Below are 24,853 nucleotides of genomic sequence, written 5' to 3' on the forward strand. Positions count from 1 at the left end.
AAATTGACTTAGAAAACAAGGTGTACCTGAATCTCCTAAATATAGGAGTCCAGAGAGCTTTGTAAAGTCTGTTCAATGGTACAAGGCTAGGATGGCATTTTTTTGCAAATGTACAACTGAAAAGGAGTATAATATAAGAGTATTACAATCAGGTAAAAATATTGTAACAAAATTAATTATTCTGGTTTTATCTAGAATTTCAGCAAGAAATTGAAGTTAAGGTGAACTGCCCAAAGAAACTGAGGCTTCATATTAAACAAGATCCTTGGAATCTCCCCAGCAGTGTTCAAAACCTTTCTCAAAGCATTCGAAAATTTGTTGAAGGTTAGTAATTCATCTACAATACCTCTTATTGTATGCTACTTAAACAGAAGTTCTGAAACATAAAATAATGTTTTAATAGCTTTTCAGATGTTTCATTAACCAATTAGGTATCATCATCAGTACAAATGAGCATGCGGAATTACAGTAGTACCTCTACCTAAGAACGCTTCTACTTATGAACATTTCTAGATAAGAATCGGGTGTTCAAGATTTTTTTGACTCTTCTCAAGAACCATTTTTCACTTATAAACCCGAGCCTCTGAAACTGTAACCGGGAAAGGCAGGGAGAAGCCTCCGTGGGGCCTCTCTAGGAATCTCCTGGGAGGAAACAGGGCTTCCACCCTCCCTGTGGTTTTTCCAATCACACGCATTATTTGCATTAAAAGAATCCGAGCCCAGAAAAAATTCCAAGGAAATTTGAAAACGGCACGAAGGCCCGGCCAGTTTCCTGCCATTCCCCCTTGGTTTCTCTCTCTGGCACAGTATATGGGAGAATGGCACCAGGTGTATTGGAGGCGCATGCTCCTCCTCACTGCCTCAGAGTGCCTCTTTTTTTTTAAGCCTTAAAGTTTTGGATGTTTTTAAAATTCCCCTTACCTCACCTTCTTACTTCGTCAGTGACTGTCCTCCTCCTCCTTCTTCCTCCTCCTCCTCCCCAAATTCTGAGCTTTTATTTCTTTCCTAATGGGTTTGTGTGCATTATTTGCTTTTACATTGATTCCTATGGGAAAAATGGCTTCTTCTTACAAACTTTTCTACTTAAGAACCTGGCCACGGAACAAATTAAGTTTGTAAGTAAAGGTACCACTGTAAACAGCACTCTGTTTATATACAGTAGCTTTCCCTCCAAGTATTGTTGGGGTTCCGATATTTTCCTTGGTAGTTTCATGACTGGGGTACTGTCTTCTGCTTGATCATTTGTGGGTGTTAATTTCTGCTTATCTTAGAAACATAGAAACATAGAATACTGACGGCAGAAAAAGACCTCAAGGTCCATCTAGTCTGTCCTTATACTATTTCCTGTATTTTATCTAACAATGGATATATGTTTATCCCAGGCATGTTTAAATTCAGTTACTGTGGATTTACCAACCACGTCTGCTGGAAGTTTGTTCCAAGGATCTACTACTCTTTCAGTGAAATAATATTTTCTCACGTTGCTTTTGATCTTTCCCCCAACTAACTTCAGATTGTGTCCCCTTGTTCTTGTGTTCACTTTCCTATTAAAAACACTTCTCTCCTGAACCTTATTTAATCCTTTAACATATTTAAATGTTTCAATCATGTCCCCCCTTTTCCTTCTATCCTCCAGACTATACAGATTGAGTTCATTAAGTCTTTCCTGATACGTTTTATGCTTAAGACCTTCCACCATTCTTATAGCCCATCTTTGGACCCGTTCAATTTTGTCAATATCTTTTTGTAGGTGAGGTCTCCAGAACTGAACACAGTATTCCAAATGGGGTCTCACCAGCGCTCTATATAAGGGGATCACAATCTCCCTCTTCCTGCTTGTTATACCTGTAGCTATGCAGCCAAGCATCCTACTTGCTTTTTCTACTCTCCCGACCACACTGCTCACCCATTTTGAGACTGTCAGAAATCACTACCCCTAAATCCTTCTCTTCTGAAGTTTTTGCTAACACAGAATCTTGGTGTTGGTTGTTAGAGAGATTCTGTTCTGGTCTTTTGTTTCCTTTTCAGGTTTTAAAAATTGTTTCTTTTCAATGGTGTGTAAATATGATTTCTGCTTCTGTGTCTATTGCTAGTTGATTTGTCCTAATGCAAATCATTTATGTGAATGGGTGGGTAGGTGGGAGAAAGAGAGACAGAGGGAGCACAAATATAAATTTGTATAAATTTGTACAGAAATAAATTTTAACTGTAATGTATACTAACAGATTTTAACAAAATAATTGAAACAGAAAGCTGTGTTTGCCTTTCTTCAGATTCCTTTTCTTGGCTTCATCAGCTTGAGATACCTTTTTTAAAGTACAGTAAAATGTATTAAAAGATAATGCAGACTAAAATTGAAAAATGGAAATAGAGAATAAATGGTGCAAACAAGAAAAAAAATAGAAGGAAAATAACCAAGAAATAGATTTTTCATCACTTCACAAGTATAAATTATCTAGTCGTCTTCTCTTAATTAAAGATATAAAACTCATCTCATAATTCAAATAACTATAGCCAAATCTAATAAGTAATATACTTTCTAATCTAGTTGTCAGCAAAACGGACCCCTAAAAATATTAATTAAAACGTATAAAACTGATCATTCCACATCTCAGCTCTTAACTATAAACAAATGCACATTTAGAAGATATAAAGTGTTTCCAGTAATCTAGTATGAACAAGAGACTGAAATTTAATATGAAAAAGTGAAATAATTTTTCCTTTAAAGAGAACAAACTCACCTAAAATCCCTTTTTAAAGAGGATTGTAAGCCACATAGTCACTTGGATAGTGAAATAAATATAAATTTAATAAATAAAAAGTACGATTAAACACAAAGTCAATTTAAATGCTCTCAAATTATGTTGCTTAAAGTAACTCGAGCAAAAATGCTTAAACATCATGTTAATTGTAAGCATCTCCAATACAACATTTTTTAGATTAGATGTCAGCAAATGCAAAGAAAACCATCCAAAACACATGGATGGAACATGTCTTTTGAATGGAACATAAAATACAAGTAACATTTTAATTCTGAAGAAATAAACTAACATTCTGTTTCTTTTTTTTATGTAAAACAATCTTGTTATTTAATTCATTCAGCTGATTATCATTCCTTATTTTGAATTATTTCAGAATTTCAAAAAGCCTCTTTTGTAAGTCCAGCAAAAATAAATAATTCTAATAGCTTTCTGGAATTGACATTTTTATTCCCTTCTTAAAAGCACCATCTGATATATACACTTATATATCTAATGATAAATTCTTGTTCACTTTGTTCTCAGACAGACTTTTACTTTTTCTGTAATAGCTTCTTTTGGGAACAGACGGTTCTGAGAAGATCTAGCACAGCTGACATTGATTCAAACTCCTGATACAATTCCTCAACAATTCCTTTGAACATCATTATAAGTTGCCGGTCTTGTTACATTTCTATTGTGCATTCATTTTTTAAAATTAACTTCAGTCATATTCAAAATCAAACATTCCATTGTTTTTCTGAGCCCTTTGCAGCTTGGTGGCTTTGCTAGAGGGGAGATGGGAACAGGATTATTTGAATGGCAGGCTGGCACACACATGCAGCTCAACTTGCGTGGGTCAGTGTTTGTGGATGCACACACAGGTGGACTGCAAGTTGAACTGTGCACATGCACGCTGACATGCTGCTCACACAAGTGGAGTTGCATGTACATGTGCGCATATGTGCCAGCCTGTGACCCAGTTGTCAATAGGCCAAGGCCCAGTAGCGGGCTGTGGCTTGAGGGTTGGGGAGCCCTGCCTTAGTTCATCAAAAAATTTCTATAGTGAAAAACTGGTCTTACTTTTTGTTGTTTATTTTAAATTCTTAAATGTTATACAGCTTTATTTTCTTATACAATGGTACCTCTACTTACAAACTTAATTTGTTCCGTGACCAGGTTCTTAAGTAGAAAGGATTATAAGAAGAAGCAATTTTTCCCAGAGGAATCAATGTAAAAGCAAATAATGCGTGCGATTGGGGAAACCATAGGGAGGGTGGAGGCCCTGTTTCCTCCCAAGAGATTCCCAAGAGGTCCCACAGAGGCTTCTCCCTGCCTATTCCGGTTACAGTTTGGAGGCTCCGGTTTGTAAGTGGAAAATGGTTCTTGAGAAGAGGCAAAAAAATCTTGAACACCCGGTTCTTATCTAGAAATGTTCGTAAGTAGAGATGATCGTAGGTAGAGGTACCTCTCTAATAAGAATCAAAGAACTCACCCAGGATTTTCATCCTTGTCATTTTGAAGAGATTAATTTTTTTTTAAACAATTAATAAAATAATTTCCAAACGTGATTAGTAAAGGAAATGTAAAAATTATGGCTGGTGCAAGTAGGGAAAATTTTCTCAGGTTCCATTTCTCCAACCTGGAGATGGTTGCTTTATATTCTCTTTTTATCCAGAGAGGGTTGAAGGAACTGATCTACTCAGCTGTTCCCTGTATTTCATTGTAATCATTGGCTTCGTATGATGCGGAGTCATCTTTAGTCCTACGTTCTTTTCCAGGAGTCCACTGCCTCATTGATCTTCATGGTATCTTTTCCCTCATCTTGATTCATACAGTTCCAGTTCCAAGTTTTCATACCTGCAATCTACTCTGTTCCACAATCCATCTGGACCCTTTCCATTCCAATAGCATCTTTTGGCAAACCAAGAAGGAACCATGCTTAAGCCCTTTTTTTGGACAAAGTTTCTCTTTTGCAATGTTTTACCAAATTTGCTCTTACAGCTTTTAGCATCTATCTCAATAGAGATAGATTTTTCATTTATGTTTTTGTAATGGTACATAATATAAAAGTTTGTGATTTCAGTTCAATTTTAATTTTAAAAATTTCCAAATATTTCAAAGTATTTATTTCTGGTACTTTTGATTTTTTTTTTTTTACATGATCATGATAAATAGTAAAATGTTATTCATTGTAGCACCTCCAACATTTATCTTTGCTTTATTTATCTAGCTTGGTAATTATTGATGAAGTTACTGTATATGCAATCTGTAAAACATTTTATATCTATTTCCCCTAAAATTATAATTTTTATTGACTTCATTTTATTGACTTCTTTCATAGCTCTTCTCATTGTTATACTATGATTACTTCTTTGAAGTTTTGCATTCACTTTGTACAATTTTTGATTAATCACCTTTTCATATTTTAGCAATAATTTGTACATAGGATAATAGATAATCTTGGTTTTGAATAAGTGCTTCAAATGCTCTCAAGGTCTCTCCTTCTAGCCTGAGAACATTTTTTATTGTTCCAGCAATTTGTTAATACATTAATCATGGTAAATTCCAGCCTTCATTGAACAGTTTTGCTATGTCTTTAGTCTATTTTCTGAATTTTATGTGCCATAACGGCACATATGATTAAATATTTTTTCGTGTACTGTAGATAGTTATCCCTGAAATAATAAATGGTGTTTGATGGCAAAGCTGTTGGTAATTTTACTGGACTCACTGTTTTCTTTGATTTTTCTTTATTTTACCCTATATGTATAGTCTTTATATTTCATTGATTATGGTGTCTGAAAAAGTCTCTTGAATTAAAACCAGAAATATACCTTCTGAGTATTTTACCGGAAGGTTTTAATAAAGAAGAAATATACTTAATTATACACATAGTAATTGATGCGAGAATTGCCTATGCACAAAATTGGAAATGGAATAGAACGCCAACTGAAATGGAAGTTTTAAAGAAAATTATGGATTGTGCAGAGATGAATAGGTTGACTTTGAAACTTAAAGATAAACAAGATTCTGATTATTATAGAATTTGGGGAAAATTTTATGAATGGATTGAGAATTAAGATTTACTGATGTTTTGATGTTTTAATAATAAGATACTATTGACAAAATTGAGACAAGAAGATTGAGTTTTAAATAATACAGTATAACCCAGATGGGAGAAGATGAGTAATGGTGGTAGCACTATGTATTGATATAACACACAAAAAAATATTATTGGAATAATTTAGTGTAAACATATTCAAACTTTTTAAAAAAAGTTACTTAGCTTTTTAAAGTTGTGATATTTAAATTTACTTTATATACAATCTACTTTATTATTATAAAATATTATATACTTTCTTATTGGAATAACTATTTGGAATAACCATTAGAATTATGGTTTATTAGATTTTTTTGCTGCAATATGAAGAATTATTTTATATATAACCTACTTGGCTTAAAAGATTATAAGAAAATTGCTTTTTGAAATAATGAGCTCAATAGATTTGTAAGATTCAAATAAGTGCATTTGATGACCAGCAATTAATGTAAAAATGATCGTAATGTCTTAATATTAGAGAAAAGTTATACTTTAAGAGGTTTTTGAATATGTAAGATATTATATGTTTTTACAGTTACTTTGTGAAAGAAAGAGATATAAGACCCTCCATTGAATGATTACAAAGTAAAAAGAAAAATTTTCTATATGTTTGACAATAAGCTGGATTTTGTGTTGGAAACTATGCATTGTTTTTTAACTTTTTGTTGGAGAAAAAAAAATCATGATCCAAAGAAAAAAGACTATGGTGTCATTTTAAATAGAAAGATATAAAGATCCTTGTTGTTCCTGTGACTATTGATTGAAAGACATATTGTTTAATAATAGAAATTTAGGGTTGAATAGAAAGGGACAAGCATCTCTAGGCTGAGTGCCAAACATGATTTTGTCTCTTCAGGTTCTTCTATTTTTCTTTTTTCCAGAATTAAAAGCAAGAGTCCTTCTGGCACTTCTTGAATATACAGGTAATTTTTATTTGGAGCTGTTGATCAACTTTCTGAGCTTGATTGTTTTCTTGTAGATGTTTCATTACCAAACCAAGTAACATCATGTGTATGTGGTTTGATAATGAAACATTTGTAAGAAAACAACCAAGGTCGGAGATCACCAAGAATCCCACAGTTCAATACTGAGCTACAAATATTCTTTTTATTGGTACTTATAACAACAACAACAACAACAACAACAAAGTTGGAAGGAATCTTGGAGGTCTTCTAGTCCAACCCCCAGCTTAGGGAGGAAACCCTACACTTCTTCAGACAAATGGTTATCCAACATCTTCTTTAAATGGTTTAATATTTTGTAATTGATATTAATCTGATCTGGATAATTACACCTTCTGGACTTTTGAGGCACAGATGAGTAATATCACCAGGAAGTTCTTGCATATAAATCCAATTACAGGTGCTCTTTATTTAACAATGGCAATGGAGACCACAACTTATACAGCTAACTGACTTAGTCATAAAGTGTGATTAATAGAGATCCTAGCACTTCTAGTTGCCATTGTTAAGCAAATCATTCTTTGTCATTAAGCAAGAATGTCACATAGTCAACATCTGTAACTTTCTGCTGGCTTTCCTGTTGATTTTGTTTGTTGGAAGCTGATAGTGAAGGTTGCAAATGATGATCAGGTGACCACAGGATGCTGTGATATTGTTATCAAGCTATTGTGAACCAATTGCCAAGCAGCTGAATTGTGATCATGTGCTGTGGAGATGCGGTGATAGCTATAACTATGTAGAAATATTGTAAGCCCTCTTTGTTCAGCACCATCAAAACAGTTGCTGAATGACTGGTTGTTAACAAGGACTTCCTCTATAGATACATGAGTGAGAAAGAGCCATGAATCTTATTGGACTTTCTGAACAAGCACATATTAGATTGGAACATAAAGAGATAACTGGTACATTTATAATATAGAAGGCAGTTGCCAGGAAAGTAGACTAACTTGTGGATATGTATTAGATGTGCATGCAGAATAAAAAAAGCATTACAGTATAGCATACACATTTAAATTAAACAAGATTCCACAGCAAAGAGTGGGGTTTTAATTTGACATGGGTGTGTACTAAAGTAGAATAATTTAATAATTACATTCCTTTATGATGTACCTATAATCTACAAGCTTACTCTATAGCGATAGCATGGCATTTCTTTTATCAGCCTGTGGAATCAAATGAACCTACAAGTATATATCCTGTTTCCACCACAGGATTATCAGACATCCCCTGATAATAAGCCCTATCGGGCTTTTGAGTGCATAGTAATAAGGTCAAGCACTTATTTTAGGGTTAAAAAAAAAAAAAGACAAGATCTTATTTGAAGGTTGCAAATGGTGATCATGTGACCGCAGGATGCTGTGATATTGTTATCAAGGGGAAACACTATATTATTTGGTGCTTAATAGCAATTTTTGTTCCCAGAAAACAAGATCAATGCTTAGGACTATGCTTACTTTCTCATCAATGTAGATGACTTTTCACCTATTTTTCTTATTATGCTTTTTTCAGATAGTGAGATACAGCTCAGGAGAGACATGGTCTTCTGCCAGAGTCTAGTTGCTACAGTTTGTGCATTTTCAGAGCAATTAATGGCTGCCTTAAATCAAATGTTTGACAATGGCAAGGAATGTGAAGTGGAAACACAAGAGGCCAGTAGGAGATGGTTGGAACAGATATCTACTGCAGGTGTTCTCCTTTACTTCCAGTCACTTCTGTCACCAAACCTGGTGAGAATTCCTATGAATGTCTATATAATATTGACCAATATTTTATTATCCTGAAAAAAACCTAAAATAAAATTTTGTAAAAGAGCATTTTTTCCAAATTGATGTTGAATATTGACTGATAACATTCTATATTATTCTGAACACTTGGTAAATGAAACCAGTAGGTCAACTGTATTAGGAAGCCTCCACAGTGAGCTAGGTGGCCAATAAATTTAAAAAACACTAATAATAATCTTTCCATATCTCTAACACCACCAAATGTTAACACCTGCCTATCCTACATCCTTGGGAAGGTCTTGATAAGTGAATAAAATTTTTCTCCGGGACTTCTTGTAACCTGTGATATACCAGGATCCATTTGATTGAATCTACTTTAGTTTCACTCAAGTTTCAATAAAAGCGGTGGTACAGCTTAGTCCTTAAATTGACTATTGTCGAACTCTCATAGGATTTCTATCTGGAATGAACACATTATATTGTAGTTGTTAATGCTGTTACATTATTGACTTATTGAGTCTACAAGGAGAAGGGCCTATAAATCGAATTAAACAAATAAATAGATAATTATGTTTTAAATTTATTCCATAGAAAATAGTTTCTTCTTAACTATTACTGAGTTGTCACCCTCTTTTATTCCTGTGGTTTTATATCCTATATTCCTCAATTTTGAAGCTGTTTTCCCCAGCATGATATTTCAGGCCACCGATGTGTCCACAGAGATCTCTTGGCACCCATCAGATCCCTTTTTAGCTGAGCTTAATTTTCAACTAGTTATTTTGATTAACGAAGAGAAATTTCGGAAAGCTACAAATGAAGTGTCAACCTCACGCATGTGTTGTTGGAAAATACAGCCTAAGTTTAGTGATGGCAAACCTTTCCAGTACAGCGTGCCCAAACTGGAACGCATGCATGCGCAGGAGCATCAGAAATACAAAGATCAGCATGTGCATGTCAGACACCTGGTCTTCGGATTTCCTGTGTGCACCTGCGCACCGGTCACCTGATCTTTGTACATGCCGAAGTGTCAACCAGCTGGTCTTTGGATTTCCAGAGCACATGCTACAGAGAGGGCTCTGTGTGTCACCTCTAGCACACATGCCATAGGTTCATCATCATGGGCCTAGTTGTTTGTTTGGAAATGTGTTCTCCTACAGAGGAAAAAAAATCCCAGAATGATCTTGGTCTGGGATGTGGACAGATAAATCTTGAATAGATTTTATGGGAAGCCATGAACAATTTAATATATATATACCTCTGTGATGTTGGAAACCTGCCAAATGAAATCCAAATGAATTGGAATAACCAAACTGCCACGGCAGCCCGTTCTGTATTTGTTTGTTTGTGTAGCCATGAATTTTAGATATTTATTTATTCATTCAATTTCTGCCCAATTCAAGTGACTCTGGGCTGCTTACAATTATAAAAGAATTAAGTTAGCAAATGTATAAACATCCAGAAAATAAATACAAACAGTAGTAAAGATTAACTAAGAGCCCCATGATTGGAATGTAAGAAACTTACAAATTATTTTAAAAGTCACAATACAGAACTTCATTTTCTTTTCAAATATCGTAACTTACAAAGCCAGGATAAGCACTTAAGTTGCACTAACACATTTTAAATACTGTATATGCATTTACTTGCACAATTAAAATTCTATGAAAGTAAATAGCATTGTAAAAAGTCCAAAGAGTTAAAAGTGATTCTAATCTCCAAAGGGAAACTATTCCACAAGATGGGGACTGTAGCAGAGATATGCCCATTAAGCCAACAAATCTTGCATGTCTGGATCAAAAAGTTGCAGCCTTTCCCAACTTTGTGCCATACATTTGAGCCGCCCGGAGTCTGCGGAGAGGGGCGGCATACAAATCTAATTAATAATAATAATAATAATAATAATAATAATAATAATAATAATAATAATAATAAAATGTATATTGCACTATACTCCCCAAAATTCCTAAATAAATACTGCCCATGTCGGCTGAGAATTCTAAGTGTTGTTTATAAAGTACAGTGGAACCCCGACATAAGAGCTGCTCTACTTAAGAGCAACTCGAGATAAGAGCTGGGAGGGGAGAGATATTTTTGTTCTACTTACAAGCCCAAATTCGAGATACAAGCGCCAAGGAGCTGTCTCCTGAAGCCAAACGCTAACTTCCGCGTTCGGCTTCAGGAGACAGCTGCGAAGCGGCGCGCGTGTTTTAAAAGGTTGCAGCCGGCCTGGGGGGCTCGGGGGGGTGCTTGCAGCTTTCTTTCTTGCTCTTTTTCTTTCTCTCTTTTACCTTCCCTTCTATTTCTTCTTTTCTTTCTCCTTCCCACCTTCTTCCCTCCCTCCCTCCCTTCACTCATTCCCCTCTTACTCTCCCCTTTCATAAGTTTCCTTGCTTCCTTCCTCTGTTCCTGTCCCTTCCCCCTTTCTTTCTTTCTTTCTTTCTTGCTCTTTTTCTTTCTCTCTTTTACCTTCCCTTCCTCTATTTCTTCTTTTCTTTCTCCTTCCCACCTTCTTCCCTCCCTCCCTTCACTCATTCCTCTCTTACTCTCCCCTTTCATAAGTTTCCTTGCTTCCTTCCTCTGTTCCTGTCCCTTCCCCCTTTCTTTCTTTCTTTCTTTCTTTCTTTCTTGCTCTTTTTCTTTCTCTCTTTTACCTTCCATTCCTCTATTTCTTCTTTTCTTTCTCCTTCCCACCTTCTTCCCTCCCTCCCTCCCTTCACTCATTCCTCTCTTACTCTCCCCTTTCATAAGTTTCCTTGCTTCCTTCCTCTGTTCCTGTCCCTTCCCTCTTTCCTTCCTTCCCACCCTCCGTCCATTCATTCACCCATTCCTCTCTTGATCGCTTAAAGCCGGTCCCTGGTGCAAAAAGGGTTGGGGACCTCTGTCCTACAGGATTGGGTGGCAGAGAAGTTGAACATATGTAAATTTAAAAGTTTAAGAAAGTTTACAAGTTAAGTGAAAGAAACTTCATTATTCATTTATATGTACATGTACATTTCTTCATTAAAAACATGTCTTTCTGCATAATTTAGACTAACTTTGTGAGTTTTTTGAGGGCTGGAACCAATTAAAATTATTTACATTAATTCCTATGGGGAAAAGTCGTTCGAGATAAGAGCTGCTCGACTTAAGAGCCCAGGTCCGGAACGAATTAAACTCGTATCTCGAGGTACCACTGTACACTGGATGACATTAGGTTGATGAAAGGTAGCTGACCTTTAATATCTTAATGATCTCTGGAAGTTGTGATACATATACATTATTTTGCATTTGACTGATTAGAAAATAATGAAAAATCCTTGATTTTTTTGCCCTTCTGACTTCTATAAATCTGCCTTCTAACAGGCTATAGTTCTATGTCAAAGTTTTCTTTGTTAGCAACATGAGAAAACTACAAATTATTTTAGAAGCCACACTAATATAAAACTCCATCTTCTTTTCAGTGTATTCAGTATATATTGTAACATACAAAAGCCAGTGTAAGTAGCTTGGTTTGTAGTAACACATTTTAAATATACTCATTTACTTGAACAATTAAAATTCTGTGCAATTAAATTACACAGACAACACAGTACTGTAATTAACTTTTGGTTCTGTATACATTGTTGCTAATAATTTGACAAGAGAAGATGGAGTAAAATTCAGTAGAAGTCAATCCATATTAATTTACTGATGAGTGAGTTTATTACTTCAGTGAAAGAGGATATGACCATCTGCAGTTAATGTTTATAATCATCAATCTAGCATGATTACTACATTCTGTCTATATGTATATTTTCAGACTGATGAACAAGCTATGCTAGAAGACACATTGATTGCATTATTTGATTTGGAGAAAGTTACATTTTATTTTAAACACTCTGAACAGGAACCTTTAGTAGCAAGTGAGTATTGCACAGTATACTTAAATTTCCCCTTTCAATATTCATTATAAAATATTAGAGGATAAAAGTACAATTTTCACTTGTGTCCCATTTGCTTGTATAGTAATCATCTTTGCATCTTTATGAATATGCAAAATTTTCAACTTTTAACCATTTTGAGGTGAATGGTAATATGGTATGCAATATTTATTCCACCTTTCTTACTTCAAAAGTAACTCAAGATGACAAACATAATCTTCCTCTTCCTTTTCCTCCTCCATAATGAGAAACCTGTGAGATGAGTTGAACTGAGAGGGAGTGATTGGCCCAAGGTTACTCAGCCAACTTTCATGCCTGAAGTGGGACTAAAACGCATGGTCTCCTGTTTTCTAAGCCAAGACCTTTACCTCTATACCAAACTGGCACCCCAATCTCATTTTAACCTTGATGCTACTTCTTTATTCATAGCACCTAGCAAATACAGTAGGTTTAAATTACTTGTGATAGTTGCAGACATTAGTACAAGTTAGAGGAGAAAAGAGAATAATTAGAGAAGCAGTCAGAAGAAATAGATGGGCAGAAAGTCTTTATTTAAGTCTCACTATGAACACAATGCATGAATACAGCTATGAAGTTTCCGAAAGATGCGCTAATTAATTCATGAGGTACAAGCCAAGTTTCAAAATAAATCCATTCATTTATTAGGAGCAACGTTCCAGCAATTACTCAGGTAGAATCAGCTCTGACCTCATGTAATTTACGGGGCCGCCCCCATGATATGTCTCCTCACTGGGTATGTCATAAATCACATTCTTCAATGAACAACCTTGCAAAGCTTTTCAAGTTGACATCAGTCACAATTTCAGGGTTTTTTTCCCCTTAAAGCAATGGTATATACAAAAGAACCTATACAAGAAGTAGTCTTCCCTGATTGGGAGTATTACAAATTTTACTAAATTTTTAAAATTAAAAGTGGCTGAAATCTTTTAATATTTATGCAAGAATTCTTGTAGGATTTTAGACACTAAAAAGTATGTATTTTTTAAAAATAAATGCTTAATAATTGAAATGGTCCCATTTAGTATTCTTATTGGGATTTCATTTGATCAATTAATGATTCCTGTTAACATCACCATTACTCCATGTAGTACATTATTACTGCATTTTCATATCTTTATCCAACAGTATAAGGTAAGAAAATTAACTATGTGATGATAGTGTAAGATAAAATTAGTATTTTTATTTACACAAATATTGTGGCAGAAGGATTCAATGTTTGGCATTCAGATAGTGGGTCAACTTAAATTTTTAATCTGAACTATATTTCCTATGACACCACAAAGATTGTGATATTTTGGTTGATTGTTGATTTAGTTTTACTTTTAAAAATATTTGTAAATCTTTGCGAGAAGGTTGCTGGATTGTTGCTCCTAATAATTATCAATTTGGATTGATAATTTTGACTAAAATGTTATTTTGTTTTATTTTTAGATATGCCGATCACATATCAAGCAGAAGGAAGTCGGCAAGCTATGAAAATTTATTTTTATCTTGATAGTTACAATTTTGAACAGCTTCCTCAAAGACTGAAAAATGGTGGAGGTTTTAAACTTTACCCAGTTTTATTTGCACAAGGTAAAATATTTTCAAGTGCCTCTACTTTTAACAGTTTTTAAAAATATATACACAGTTACTGACATTCAGAGGTATTCACGGATATAGCAGTATTTTGAAGAAAATCACATCATGCATAAGTAAAATATATGTATGTAATTCTATATATTCTACATATTTGAATATTTTTTCTCACTTACCTTATTAATGTCTTCTTTTATTTTTAATATATTCATTTGTTTGTACAATGGTGTGTAGATCGATATCTTCTTGTATGTTTGAATTTGCTAAGTTCTACAAATGTTTGTTTTTAACATGTGCTTTTGTGGAATTCTGGAAGTTGAAATGCATTTTCATTAAAGTTGCCAGATTTGAAAAACACTGATCTAAAAGTTTAAAATTTGTTTTCAAATTTTGCCAGTATGTTTATATGGTTTCAGAATGTTTTTTATCTTGAAAGCATAATATAAACTCTTGTAATAAATAAAGAACAAATGTGTTACTGAATTGAAAAAGGCTATTGCAGATAACTTAGGTTAGTATAATCTTATGTGTTTAATTTGATGGTAACCTATAGGAATGTATATGTTCTCTATGCACAACATTCTTACTTAACATGTAGTATTGTATATTTAAAGCTACAGAAAAGAACATGCTTCTGATATTTTTCTACTTAAGAGAAAATATGTTCTTCAGGAATGGTTTTATTTTAGGTAATAAGACCATGTGCATTTCAGTCTTATGTGGTTTGTGTTAGCTGTGGAATAGCAATATCATGTCTGGAGAATTACAGTAACTATAGATATATAGGAAAACCGGGAAAAATAAATCAATGGATCGGTTTGATATGAACCTGTGTTATTTCTTTTTCATTATTTTATAGCACTGGAAAGTATGGAAGGATATTATTATAGAGACAATGTATCAGTAGAAGAATTTCAAGCTCAAATTAATGCAGCTTCATTGGAAAAAGTAAAACAGTATAATCAAAAACTCAGGTGAGTAAATAGCTATTTGTTATTTCTAAGCACAAACTTAGGTCACGATGCTAAAACAATATGAGCAAAGGTCCTTTAGTGGATCATAGTATGCAAACACATTCAATTTTTTCTTTTTTCCAATCTGGAATCAGTCTAGTTAATATTTTGACTGATTATATAGGGGAAATAAAGACAGACACCTGAACAGATCACATATAATTTCCAATATAATCCCTACATGCATTTTTTGTATTTCACAGAGCCTGTACTATGGTTTTTGTTTTATTATTTCACTGCCACTATTTGACTTTTTCCAATACTGTGAACCTTCAAGCATATTCTTAGACTATCCACTATTGACCTCACATTGACCTCACTATTGACCTGACCTAAGAGGTCAGTAAGGGGCGTGCATAAGTGCACCAGCATGCCTACCTAATGCCGCTTGGCAGGACCCAGGGGAAGAGCCTTCTCTGTGGCGGCCCCAGCCCTCTGGAACCAACTCCCCCCAGAGATTAGAATTGCCCCCACCCTCCTTGCCTTTCGTAAGCTACTTAAAACCCACCTCTGCCGCCAGGCATGGGGGAACTGAGATACTCTTTCCCCCTAAGCCGTTACAATTTTATGCATGGTATGTCTGTATGTCTGTTTGGTTTTTATTATAATGGGTTTTTAATTGTTTTTAGTATTGGATTATTATTATATGCTGTCTTATTATTGTTGTTAGCCGCCCGAGTCTTCGGAGAGGGGCAGCATACAAATCCAATAAACAAACAAACAAACAAACAAACAATAAAGGCTTCACTTTCCTTTCCTAATGTTTCCCTCTTATTAGTACATATTAATATTCTCATATATATAAACAGTGTTATATCTATGTATACTACCAATAACAAAATAAAATAAATACAATTTTGTTGTATAACTGCCTCTTTTAAAGATGGAAGTGAATCTAAATCTTACCAGTTATGTAAAAAAGACTGATGAGCATAGCATAACAAATCATCTCTTATGACCATGATAACTCATTTATGTTGCTGATGAGCTTTTAATATGAATTTCTCATTAACTTAGTCGCGTGATTTAAAAAAACAGTAATTCATATTTTTCTCACAAATTAAAATAGATGTTCAGATTAGAATTGTATTTCACCTTTCCTTCCAAATGCTTTAAAATTTACCCTTTTTTATTGCTCAAGTGGTTTAAAGACAAATAACAGTAATTTTATTTCAGTACCACAGTGCATCAGAACAGTATGTTATCTTCCATTCTTCTCTCTTAGTAACAAAATCAGTATTTTATATTGTACAAAGTAATTGTATTTCTATGTGAATCCAACTTTAGCAGCAAATTTATTGAGTTAGCAACAACTGTAATATCATTCATGCACCACTCTTTTGTTATATTTCCCATCTGTCTTGTTCCAAATAATATCCTTATTCTTATATTGTTTCCACAATGCAATATAATTTCTTTTCAGGTTGAATACATCCTCATGAAATGCCAAATGATAAAACTAAGACAAAGTTCTAGCTTAGTAGACTGCAGCCCTAAGAACTAGATTTGTTTTTCTAATCTCAATTAGCTTAATTCCCTTTCAACCTGAAAATGCTTACCTGTGAAAGTTGTGCATCAGGGGTAAAATGTGAATTTTCCCCCCCTACCAGTTCTGTGGGAGTAGCTTATTTTGTGGGAGTGGCTTGTAGGCCAGGTAGGTGTGGTCATGTGAGTGGGTGGGTGCAGCCAATTTAGCAGTCTATTTTGCCAGGGAGCAGGAGGTTGGACTAGATGACCTCTGAGGTGCCATCCAGCCTTTGTTGTGATGTGTCAAAGCATCCTCTGAAGCTGTCTAGTGCCAGTCAGCCAGGTTTGTAGTCCTCCCTCCCTCCTTTCCTTCCTTCCCTCCCTTCTTTTATTTTTCTCTCTCTCTCTTTCTGTCTCCTCTGTGGTTAGCGGTGTCTATTTACTCTGAACCTTCATTGAAGATGATTTCAATCAGAAGAATCAGAATGATTTCAATCAGAAGAAATTTCCAGAATAATCCTTATGGGGCCAGGAGTTAACTTTCTCTACTTACCTAGATTGTATTGATATATTTGGTAGAAGACAGGGTTGTTAGTTTACTAGACTCTTCCTGTCATTAATTTATGTGTTGCTTGAGGATTTTTAAAAATAAAATAAAACATAATACAAGTTAAAATCTCATTTTCTTTAGGTGTTCATTTATTCAATTTGCATGGCCGTCTGTCCCATTAAGTAACTATGAAATAACAATCAATCTTAATAAATTCTAAACCAATTTGAGTACAAAAATTAAAATATATATCAACTGAGGAGGATGTCTCAATGGTTCTTAGCATAACCACGAAATACAGGTGGTTGATTGTCCTTTGTTGGAAATTTTCAAAATAATTTTGATATCTATTTTTTTGGGGGATCTCTGTGGTGGACATAGGGTTGAAGTAATTGATTTCTAAGATCCCTTTCAATCTTTACATTCTATAATCCTCTATTAAGATCTGTCAACACAGTTTGCAATAAAGAATTCCACTAGTTCATTATGCACTGTGTAGATAAATACTTCCTTTTGTCTGTTCTAAATTGCCTTCAAATCAACTTCATTGGAACAATCCTGGTCCCATTCAAACCAGATTTGAAAAACAGCTTTTCGGTTTTTTTCTTCAGAGCTGCAAAGTGAGGCTATAGTTTGTATGCATTTCTCTTTCAGTTTTCCTCACTCCTGAACCACCGAGATCTGTTTGGGAGAGGTGATAAGGGTGGGAAGCCTCACGTTGCTTTACCTAACTCCACTATGAAAAGAAGGACTGGGGATAATATAATAGCAGTGTTCTAATATCTCAGGGGCTGCCACAAAGAAGAGGGAGTCAAAGTCTCTAAAGCATCTGAGGGTAGAACAAGAGCCAATGGGTAGAAACTAATTAAGGAGAGAAGCAACTTAGAACTAAGGAGACATTTCCTGACAGTTAGAACAATTAATCAGCAGAACAGCTTGTCTCCAGACGTTGTGAATGCACCAACGCTAGAAGTTTTTAAGAAGATGTTGGATAACCATTTGTTTAAAGTGTTTCCTGCCTGAGCAGGGGGTTGGACTAGAAGACCTCCAAGGTCCCTTCCAGCTCTATTGTTGTTGTTATATTATTATTATTATTATTATTATTATTATTATTATTATTATTATGTCAATACAACACAGCAAACGAGATCACTATGCTGGATTTCGTATTTCATCACCAGTCGGGCACTTCCCAAGCACCTAGGACTGCGTGGTGTTTGCTGATCCCAGTAAAGTGGCCTTTTGCAATTGACAGATGGAGATTTTGTCAATTCCGATGGTTTTCAAATGTCCACTTATTATTATTATTATTATTATTATTACTACTACTACTACTACTACTACTACTACTACTACTACTACAACAAAGCAAAACAATGCATTTATTCAAAGACAGCTGATGCACAATTTTTTTTATCTTTTTGGACACAACTTCTCCCAACACGAAGGATAAAGAATTCCACCCCACCTACATAAGATATAATTTTCATTCCTGCCAGATTTTTCTCTTGCTCTCCCTCTCTAATCCCAGGTTACAAAAGCTGAAAGTCATATTTTTAAAAAAGGAAGAAAAAAAGATGGTTGGGGTGGAGGATGGGAAGAAAGTGGTGGCAAACCTGTCTTCATTTTTATAAAGCCATACAACTGAACCAATGTGATACAGGGTGGAGGCAACAATAAACAAGCAACTGCCCTATCACACAACATTAAAAGATTCACTACACAATATATAAATATGAGAGGAAAACTACCCTGTTTCCCCGATAGTAAGACACCCCCGATTGTAAGACGTATCGGGGGTTTCAGGGGGGTCGGCTAATATAAGCCGTACCCCGAAAGTAAGACATATGTCTTACTTTCGGGGAAACACGGGGGTATTGCCGGGAGGGAAGCCCGATGACGTCGCTTCCAAGCTCCCTGCGCGCCCCTCGCCTTCGCCTCGCCGCAGCGCCACCGCCTCTTCCCCGGCTTGGCAAAGCGAAGGACGGCGCTGGTCCGAAGCGAGCCGAGCGGGCGACGGCTTGCAGCGAAGGCGCTCGTCCCAGCAACCGAGTCCTGCCGAGGCTCGGCTGCAAGCGGCCAGCGAGGCCGACCGGCTCCGAGGCGAGCGGCCGGAGCTGCGCCCTCCTTCGCTCGCCTCCTTTCCGGCAGGCAGGTGGGGCTGCCCAACTGCGCAGAGCGGCTCCTCCCCTCCAGACACACACTTCCCCGACACGCGTCTGCGGCTCCACGTCTGCACGCCGCTTGGAGCCCTGAGGTTGAACTTGGAAAAGGGCTCACGAGGCTCCTGTCCCGCGGCTGCCCTTCTGGACTCTGGGGAGATGCCTTCGGGAACGCGACCCTTTCAATTTTTTTCCAATGTAAGACATACCCCGAAAGTAAGACATAGTGGGGCTTTTGGTGGTAAAAAGAAAGTAAGACACTGTCTTACTTTTGGGGAAACACGGTATGAAACGTTCAGCTTCCTTTTGTACTAGTTAAAATGCAGTGAAAGAGGTAGAAGAGCAAAGAAGGAAAATAGAGTCTTCTGTCAAAAGTGGGGAGGCCAGGGAATTCTGTGTTTCACCAGAGAATTGTGAACTGCAGATGGCGAGGACAGTTGGGGAAAAGGTGAATTGTATTCAAATGCATTGAGCATTATTTACAAACGGAGCAGCTGTTGGTATACAGGAGCAGACTCATGCTCTTACATTAAGTAACCTGGGCTTACCAACAGAAGGTTTAAAATTCTGCTCCTTCAACCGAAGAATGATAAGTAGCAAGTCAGACCAACTGTTTACCAAAAAAACAACAAAATACCACCTTTAAAAAAACCTTCAAAAATATCTACTAAATTTTAAAAGCTGTAAAGCAGTTTGTATACATGCATAAGCATTCAGATTTCATCCTTATCATTTTAAATAAATTAAAAAACTGTGTCTTTTTCAGATAACAAGCCAACTTTTCCATTAGCTTTCCTCATAATATCTGATTGAGGTTCTCAACAAGCATTTAATAATTAAGTGAAGTGCTTTGCCAATTTGTATGCTATCCACAGCTTCCCAGGTTCTCAGAAACACCAAATAGCCTTCTGTGAAAAGCCACTGGAAGTTAATTAAGTTAATTAAGGAGGAAATAATTTTTTTGATATGTCATATTTTAAAAGTCTAATTAGCCTTCCCTCCACGACCATTCTGATGTAGTGAGTAAGGCACTGGACAAGAAACTGGGAGGCCATGAAGAATCCTTGTCCTGCTTTAGATACAAAGCTACCCTGTTTCCCCGATAGTAAGACACCCCCGATTGTAAGACGTATCGGGGGTTTCAGGGGGGTCGGCTAATATAAGCCGTACCCCAAAAGTAAGACATATGTCTTACTTTCGGGGAAACACGGGGGTATTTCCGCCTCCCTCTCATCTAGCTGCGCGCCGCCTCCTGCCCACGTCCGCACCGTCCCCCTCTCCATACGTCGCCGCGTCTGCCACCTCCCTCTGATCTTCATGAGCGCCGCCTCCTGCCCACTTCCGCGCCGCCCCCCCTCCATACGTCACCGCGTCTAAATGTTAATTTTATGGTTAAAACAAAAAATTCGACAATTTTTTTTCCAATATAAGACATACCCTGAAAGTAAGACATAGTGGGGCTTTTGGGGATAAAAAGAAAGTAAGACACTGTCTTACTTTCGGGGAAACACGGTAACTGTCATTTTTTAACTTGTGTGAAAAAAATTCAGAACAATATTTAAAAAGGACTCTCCCAGCAGCACCACTGCACATTTGTAGACGTATGCACCACTCCAAATTAATCATGTTTGTATTCACCCATAAACTGTATGTGATATTTTACAACACTGCCACCATTCTACCCATTTTTAAATATTGAAAAGTTATATTTAAAAGTGTACCAACAGCAACAAGGAGAAAAAGTTCCAAGTCAGTGTGGTTCTTACTCCCTAGTAAGTTTTAAAAATTATTTGGATCATGCTTTCACAGAATGTGCAGCAGTCTACTTCTTCTGATGCCTGAGATTTTGGGCAAAATCTGAAGCTAAGAACAACTCTGGAATTGGATATTTTGTATGTTTTTCAAACATTCTGAATACATTTTTAGTTTGTGTCCAAAATGATTTTGATCTCTGAAACTTTATATCGTTATACATTTAACAGTTACAGATTTATACTGCATTGGTGGCATGAATCTTTTTCTTAAATCAGTTTCTTAAATTTTTATTAACTGGTGATTTTCAAAAAAGCTGCTGTTATTGTGATCAAATCTGGTATGAACATCAAGAATTCTAAACATGTAAAAAGAACTTTATAACTTAAAACTCTATTCTCTTTACTGTCTACTGAGTGTTTGTTTATATTCTGTAGTAGGATGCTTTTAATTCAGCTTTAAGTACCTCAAAATTATTTTTACCACATAGGGATTTGTAAAGCAGTTCATATTTAATGTCCTGAAATTTCAGGGTTGTAAACACTTTAACATGTCACAGAAAGACTGAATGCATTTATTTTATAAATATTCTTGAGAAATATTAATATATTGTGGGTGTCTTTTTTGCAGAGCATTTTATCTGGACAAATCAAATCTTCCTCCTAATTCAACATCAAAAGCTGCTTATATAGATAAGGTAAATCAATAAATGTGATTAAAGTAGCACCAGGGTGGGAGGAGCCTTTTTCAAGTAGCAGCAGAGGAAACAATGTCCAAAGAGTAAAGAAATTGTCAAAAATTCTGAAAAAAAGATCTGGTCCTAACCCGGAGGAACCCACCCCTGCTTGTGGCCACAACTGAGCCCAAAATTTCTGTTACTAAGCAAGAGAGTTGTTAAATGGATTTTGCTCCATTTTGCTATCTTTCTTTTTCTTATTTAGTGAATAAGTACAGTTCAGGTACGTAGTAACACGGTTGTTATATTAATCTGACATTCCCATTGTTTTTATTTATTTGTTCGATGTTTATGCTGCCCTTCTCCTTAGACTCAGGGCGGCTTACAACATGTTAGCAATAGCACTTTTTAACAGAGCCAGCCTATTGCCCCCACAATCCAGGTCCTCATTTTACCCACCTCAGAAGGATGGAAGGCTGAGTCAACCTTGAGCCAGTGATGAGATTTGAACCGCTGACCTTCAGGTCTACAGTCAGCTTCAGTGGCCTGCAGTACAACACTCTACCTGCTGTGCCACCCGGCTCTTATATTATATTTATCAGATGATCATAAAAGGCCTTGAGTTACTACAACCATAATAAATATGTGCCACATGCCGAGCACCCAGATTTTGATCATGTAAAATCATCGGGGTGGGGGAATGCCACAGTCATAAGTATGAAAAATGGTCATAAGTCATTTTTTCAATGCTGTTATAACTTTAAATAGTCATTAAATGAATGATTTGTAAGTTGTAAGTCGAGGTTTATCTATATTGTGAAGCAGCGCATGCTGCTACGTGAGCAAAAATGCCTTATATTTCATACATATGGATATAACCTTAAGTTGCATGAAATATAGAAACATAGAAACATAGAAGACTGACGGCAGAAAAAGACCCCATGGTCCATCTAGTCTGCCCTTTTACTATTTCCTGTATTTTATCTTACAATGGATATATGTTTATCCCAGGCATGTTTAAATTCGGTTACTGTGGATTTACCAACCACGTCTGCTGGAAGTTTGTTCCAAGGATCTACTACTCTTTCAGTAAAATAATATTTTCTCATGTTGCCTTTGATCTTTCACACAACTAACTTCAGATTGTGTCCCCTTGTTCTTGTGTTCACTTTCCTGTTAAAAACACTTCCCTCCTGAACCTTATTTAACCCTTTAACATATTTAAATGTTTCGATCATGTCCCCCCTTTTCCTTCTGTCTTCCAGACTATACAGATTGAGTTCATTAAGTCTTTCCTGATATGTTTTATACTTAAGACCTTCCACCATTCTTGTCTTTGGACCCGTTCAATTTTGTCAATATCTTTTTGTAGGTGAGGTCTCCAGAACTGAACACAGTACTCCAAATGTGGTCTCACCAGCGCTCTATATAAGGGGATCACAATCTCCCTCTTCCTGCTTGTTATACCTCTAGCTATGCAGCCAAGCATCCTGCTTGCCTTTCCTACCGCCCGACCACACTGCTCACCCATTTTGAGACTGTCAGAAATCACTACCCCTAAATCCTTCTCTTCTGAAGTTTTTGCTATCACAGAACTGCCAATGCAATACTCAGATTTAGGATTCCTTTTCCCCAAGTGCATTATTTTACATTTGGAAACATTAAACTGCAGTTTCCATTGCTTTGACCATTTATCTAGTAACGCTAAATCATTTACCATATTACAGACCCCTCCAGGAATATCAACCCTATTGCACACTTTAGAGTCATCAGCAAATAGGCAAACCTTCCCTACCAAACCTTCTCCTATGTCACTCACAAACATATTAAAAAGAATAGGACCTAGAACAGACCCTCAATAATAAAATTTAAGTGCTGAATATTGAGAAATTGGAAAGATCCCATCTATTTTCCAAGATTTACAACTGTAGTTAATTTGTTTGGCATGGTGAGTGACTATAAATTTTAAAATGTCAGATACCACATTTGTTTTCATCTCATGGTGTGAGATTTTCATTCTATTGAGGACACCATTGTCAGGCTGTACTTAGCCTTAATCTCATCAGTGTCTTCAGAAAAAAAATGTAGTAATAAAAAAATTACAGCTAATGTCTTCTAGTCATGTGTTTATTGAGAGTCACTAGACAGAATAGTATAACTACTCTAGTGCAGTCAAAAGCAATTAAGAAAGCATTGAAGTGAAAAATAATGCCTAAGAGATTGCCAAAGAGTATATAAAGAGGCATGGTGAATAAAATTAGACCCATATGAGAAATAATCTTTTCTGTATGATTTTGGCTTTGTAATGTAATGCAGTCTCTTCCACAAACCTTTAACTGATTTTAATTGTGTTGCATTGATTTCAGTTGTGTATTTTATAATTTATGTTTTTGCTTGCTATAGTTTACTGTAGGTATTGTATAGTCGGAACTTTAAGATTTAAGTTTAGTAATTGATCATCATCTGAGTTATAGAAATAATAAAAGTTAGGACTTCATCCTTACAGCTACATTTTTTAATTTTTTTAATTTAAGTTATAATATCACATTTTCAGTATATTGTCTTTTAATGATAATAGCATTGTATTTTACTTGGCAGCTAATGAGGCCTATCAATTCTTTGGATGAGCTTTACCGATTGATGGCGTCTTTCATAAGATCCAAGCGCACAGCAGCCTGTGCTTACACAGCTTGTGGTGCTTCTGGAGTTGGACTGCTCTCTGTCTCTTCAGAACTCTGCAGCAGGCTGGGAGCTTGCCACATCGTTTTATGCAACAGCGGAGTTCACCGGTATAGTAATTTATCTTTGCTAAAAATTACTGTTAATTGTTGTCCATACTCAAGAATAATAAGGTGGGTATGGATCAGAAGTGGGTTCCAGCAGGTTCTGACCAGTTCTAGAAAACTGATAGCAGAAATTTTGAGTAGTTCTGGGAAATCAGTAGTGGAAATTTTGAGTAGTTCAGAGAACCAGTAAACACCACATCTGACCGCCCCCGCCCCCATCTATTCTCTGCCTATGCAGTCCCAGCTGATTGGGAGGAAATGGGCTTTTTGCAGTAACCTTCCCCTGGGGTTTGGGAAGTGGAGAATTTGCAGTATCTTTCCCATGGAGTGAGGTGGGAATGGAGATTTTACAGTATCCTTCCACTGCTACGCCCACCAAGCCACAGCCACAATAATAAATAAATAAATTTTTGAATCCCACC

The 24,853-nt window shown here is 36.0% G+C and overlaps 1 protein-coding gene and 1 long non-coding RNA gene across 5 annotated transcripts in view; one reads left to right on the forward strand and one right to left on the reverse strand.

The window, feature by feature from the left end:
- The window catches only part of PREX2 (phosphatidylinositol-3,4,5-trisphosphate dependent Rac exchange factor 2), a 114,541-nt gene that overhangs the window by 84,487 nt on the left and 5,201 nt on the right, over positions 1 to 24,853 (forward strand). The window contains exons 30-37 of the mRNA XM_070747896.1: positions 196 to 324; positions 6,723 to 6,764; positions 8,313 to 8,530; positions 12,306 to 12,408; positions 13,879 to 14,022; positions 14,885 to 14,999; positions 21,600 to 21,666; positions 24,244 to 24,434. Coding sequence (XP_070603997.1) covers positions 196 to 324; positions 6,723 to 6,764; positions 8,313 to 8,530; positions 12,306 to 12,408; positions 13,879 to 14,022; positions 14,885 to 14,999; positions 21,600 to 21,666; positions 24,244 to 24,434 — 1,009 coding nt within the window. The remainder of the gene's footprint in view (positions 1 to 195; positions 325 to 6,722; positions 6,765 to 8,312; positions 8,531 to 12,305; positions 12,409 to 13,878; positions 14,023 to 14,884; positions 15,000 to 21,599; positions 21,667 to 24,243; positions 24,435 to 24,853) is intronic.
- The window catches only part of LOC139165030 (uncharacterized), an 86,949-nt gene that overhangs the window by 45,137 nt on the left and 16,959 nt on the right, over positions 1 to 24,853 (reverse strand). The window lies entirely within an intron of this gene.

This window comes from Erythrolamprus reginae, chromosome 3 (assembly GCF_031021105.1).
Source record: "Erythrolamprus reginae isolate rEryReg1 chromosome 3, rEryReg1.hap1, whole genome shotgun sequence".
NCBI lineage: Eukaryota > Metazoa > Chordata > Lepidosauria > Squamata > Dipsadidae > Erythrolamprus > Erythrolamprus reginae.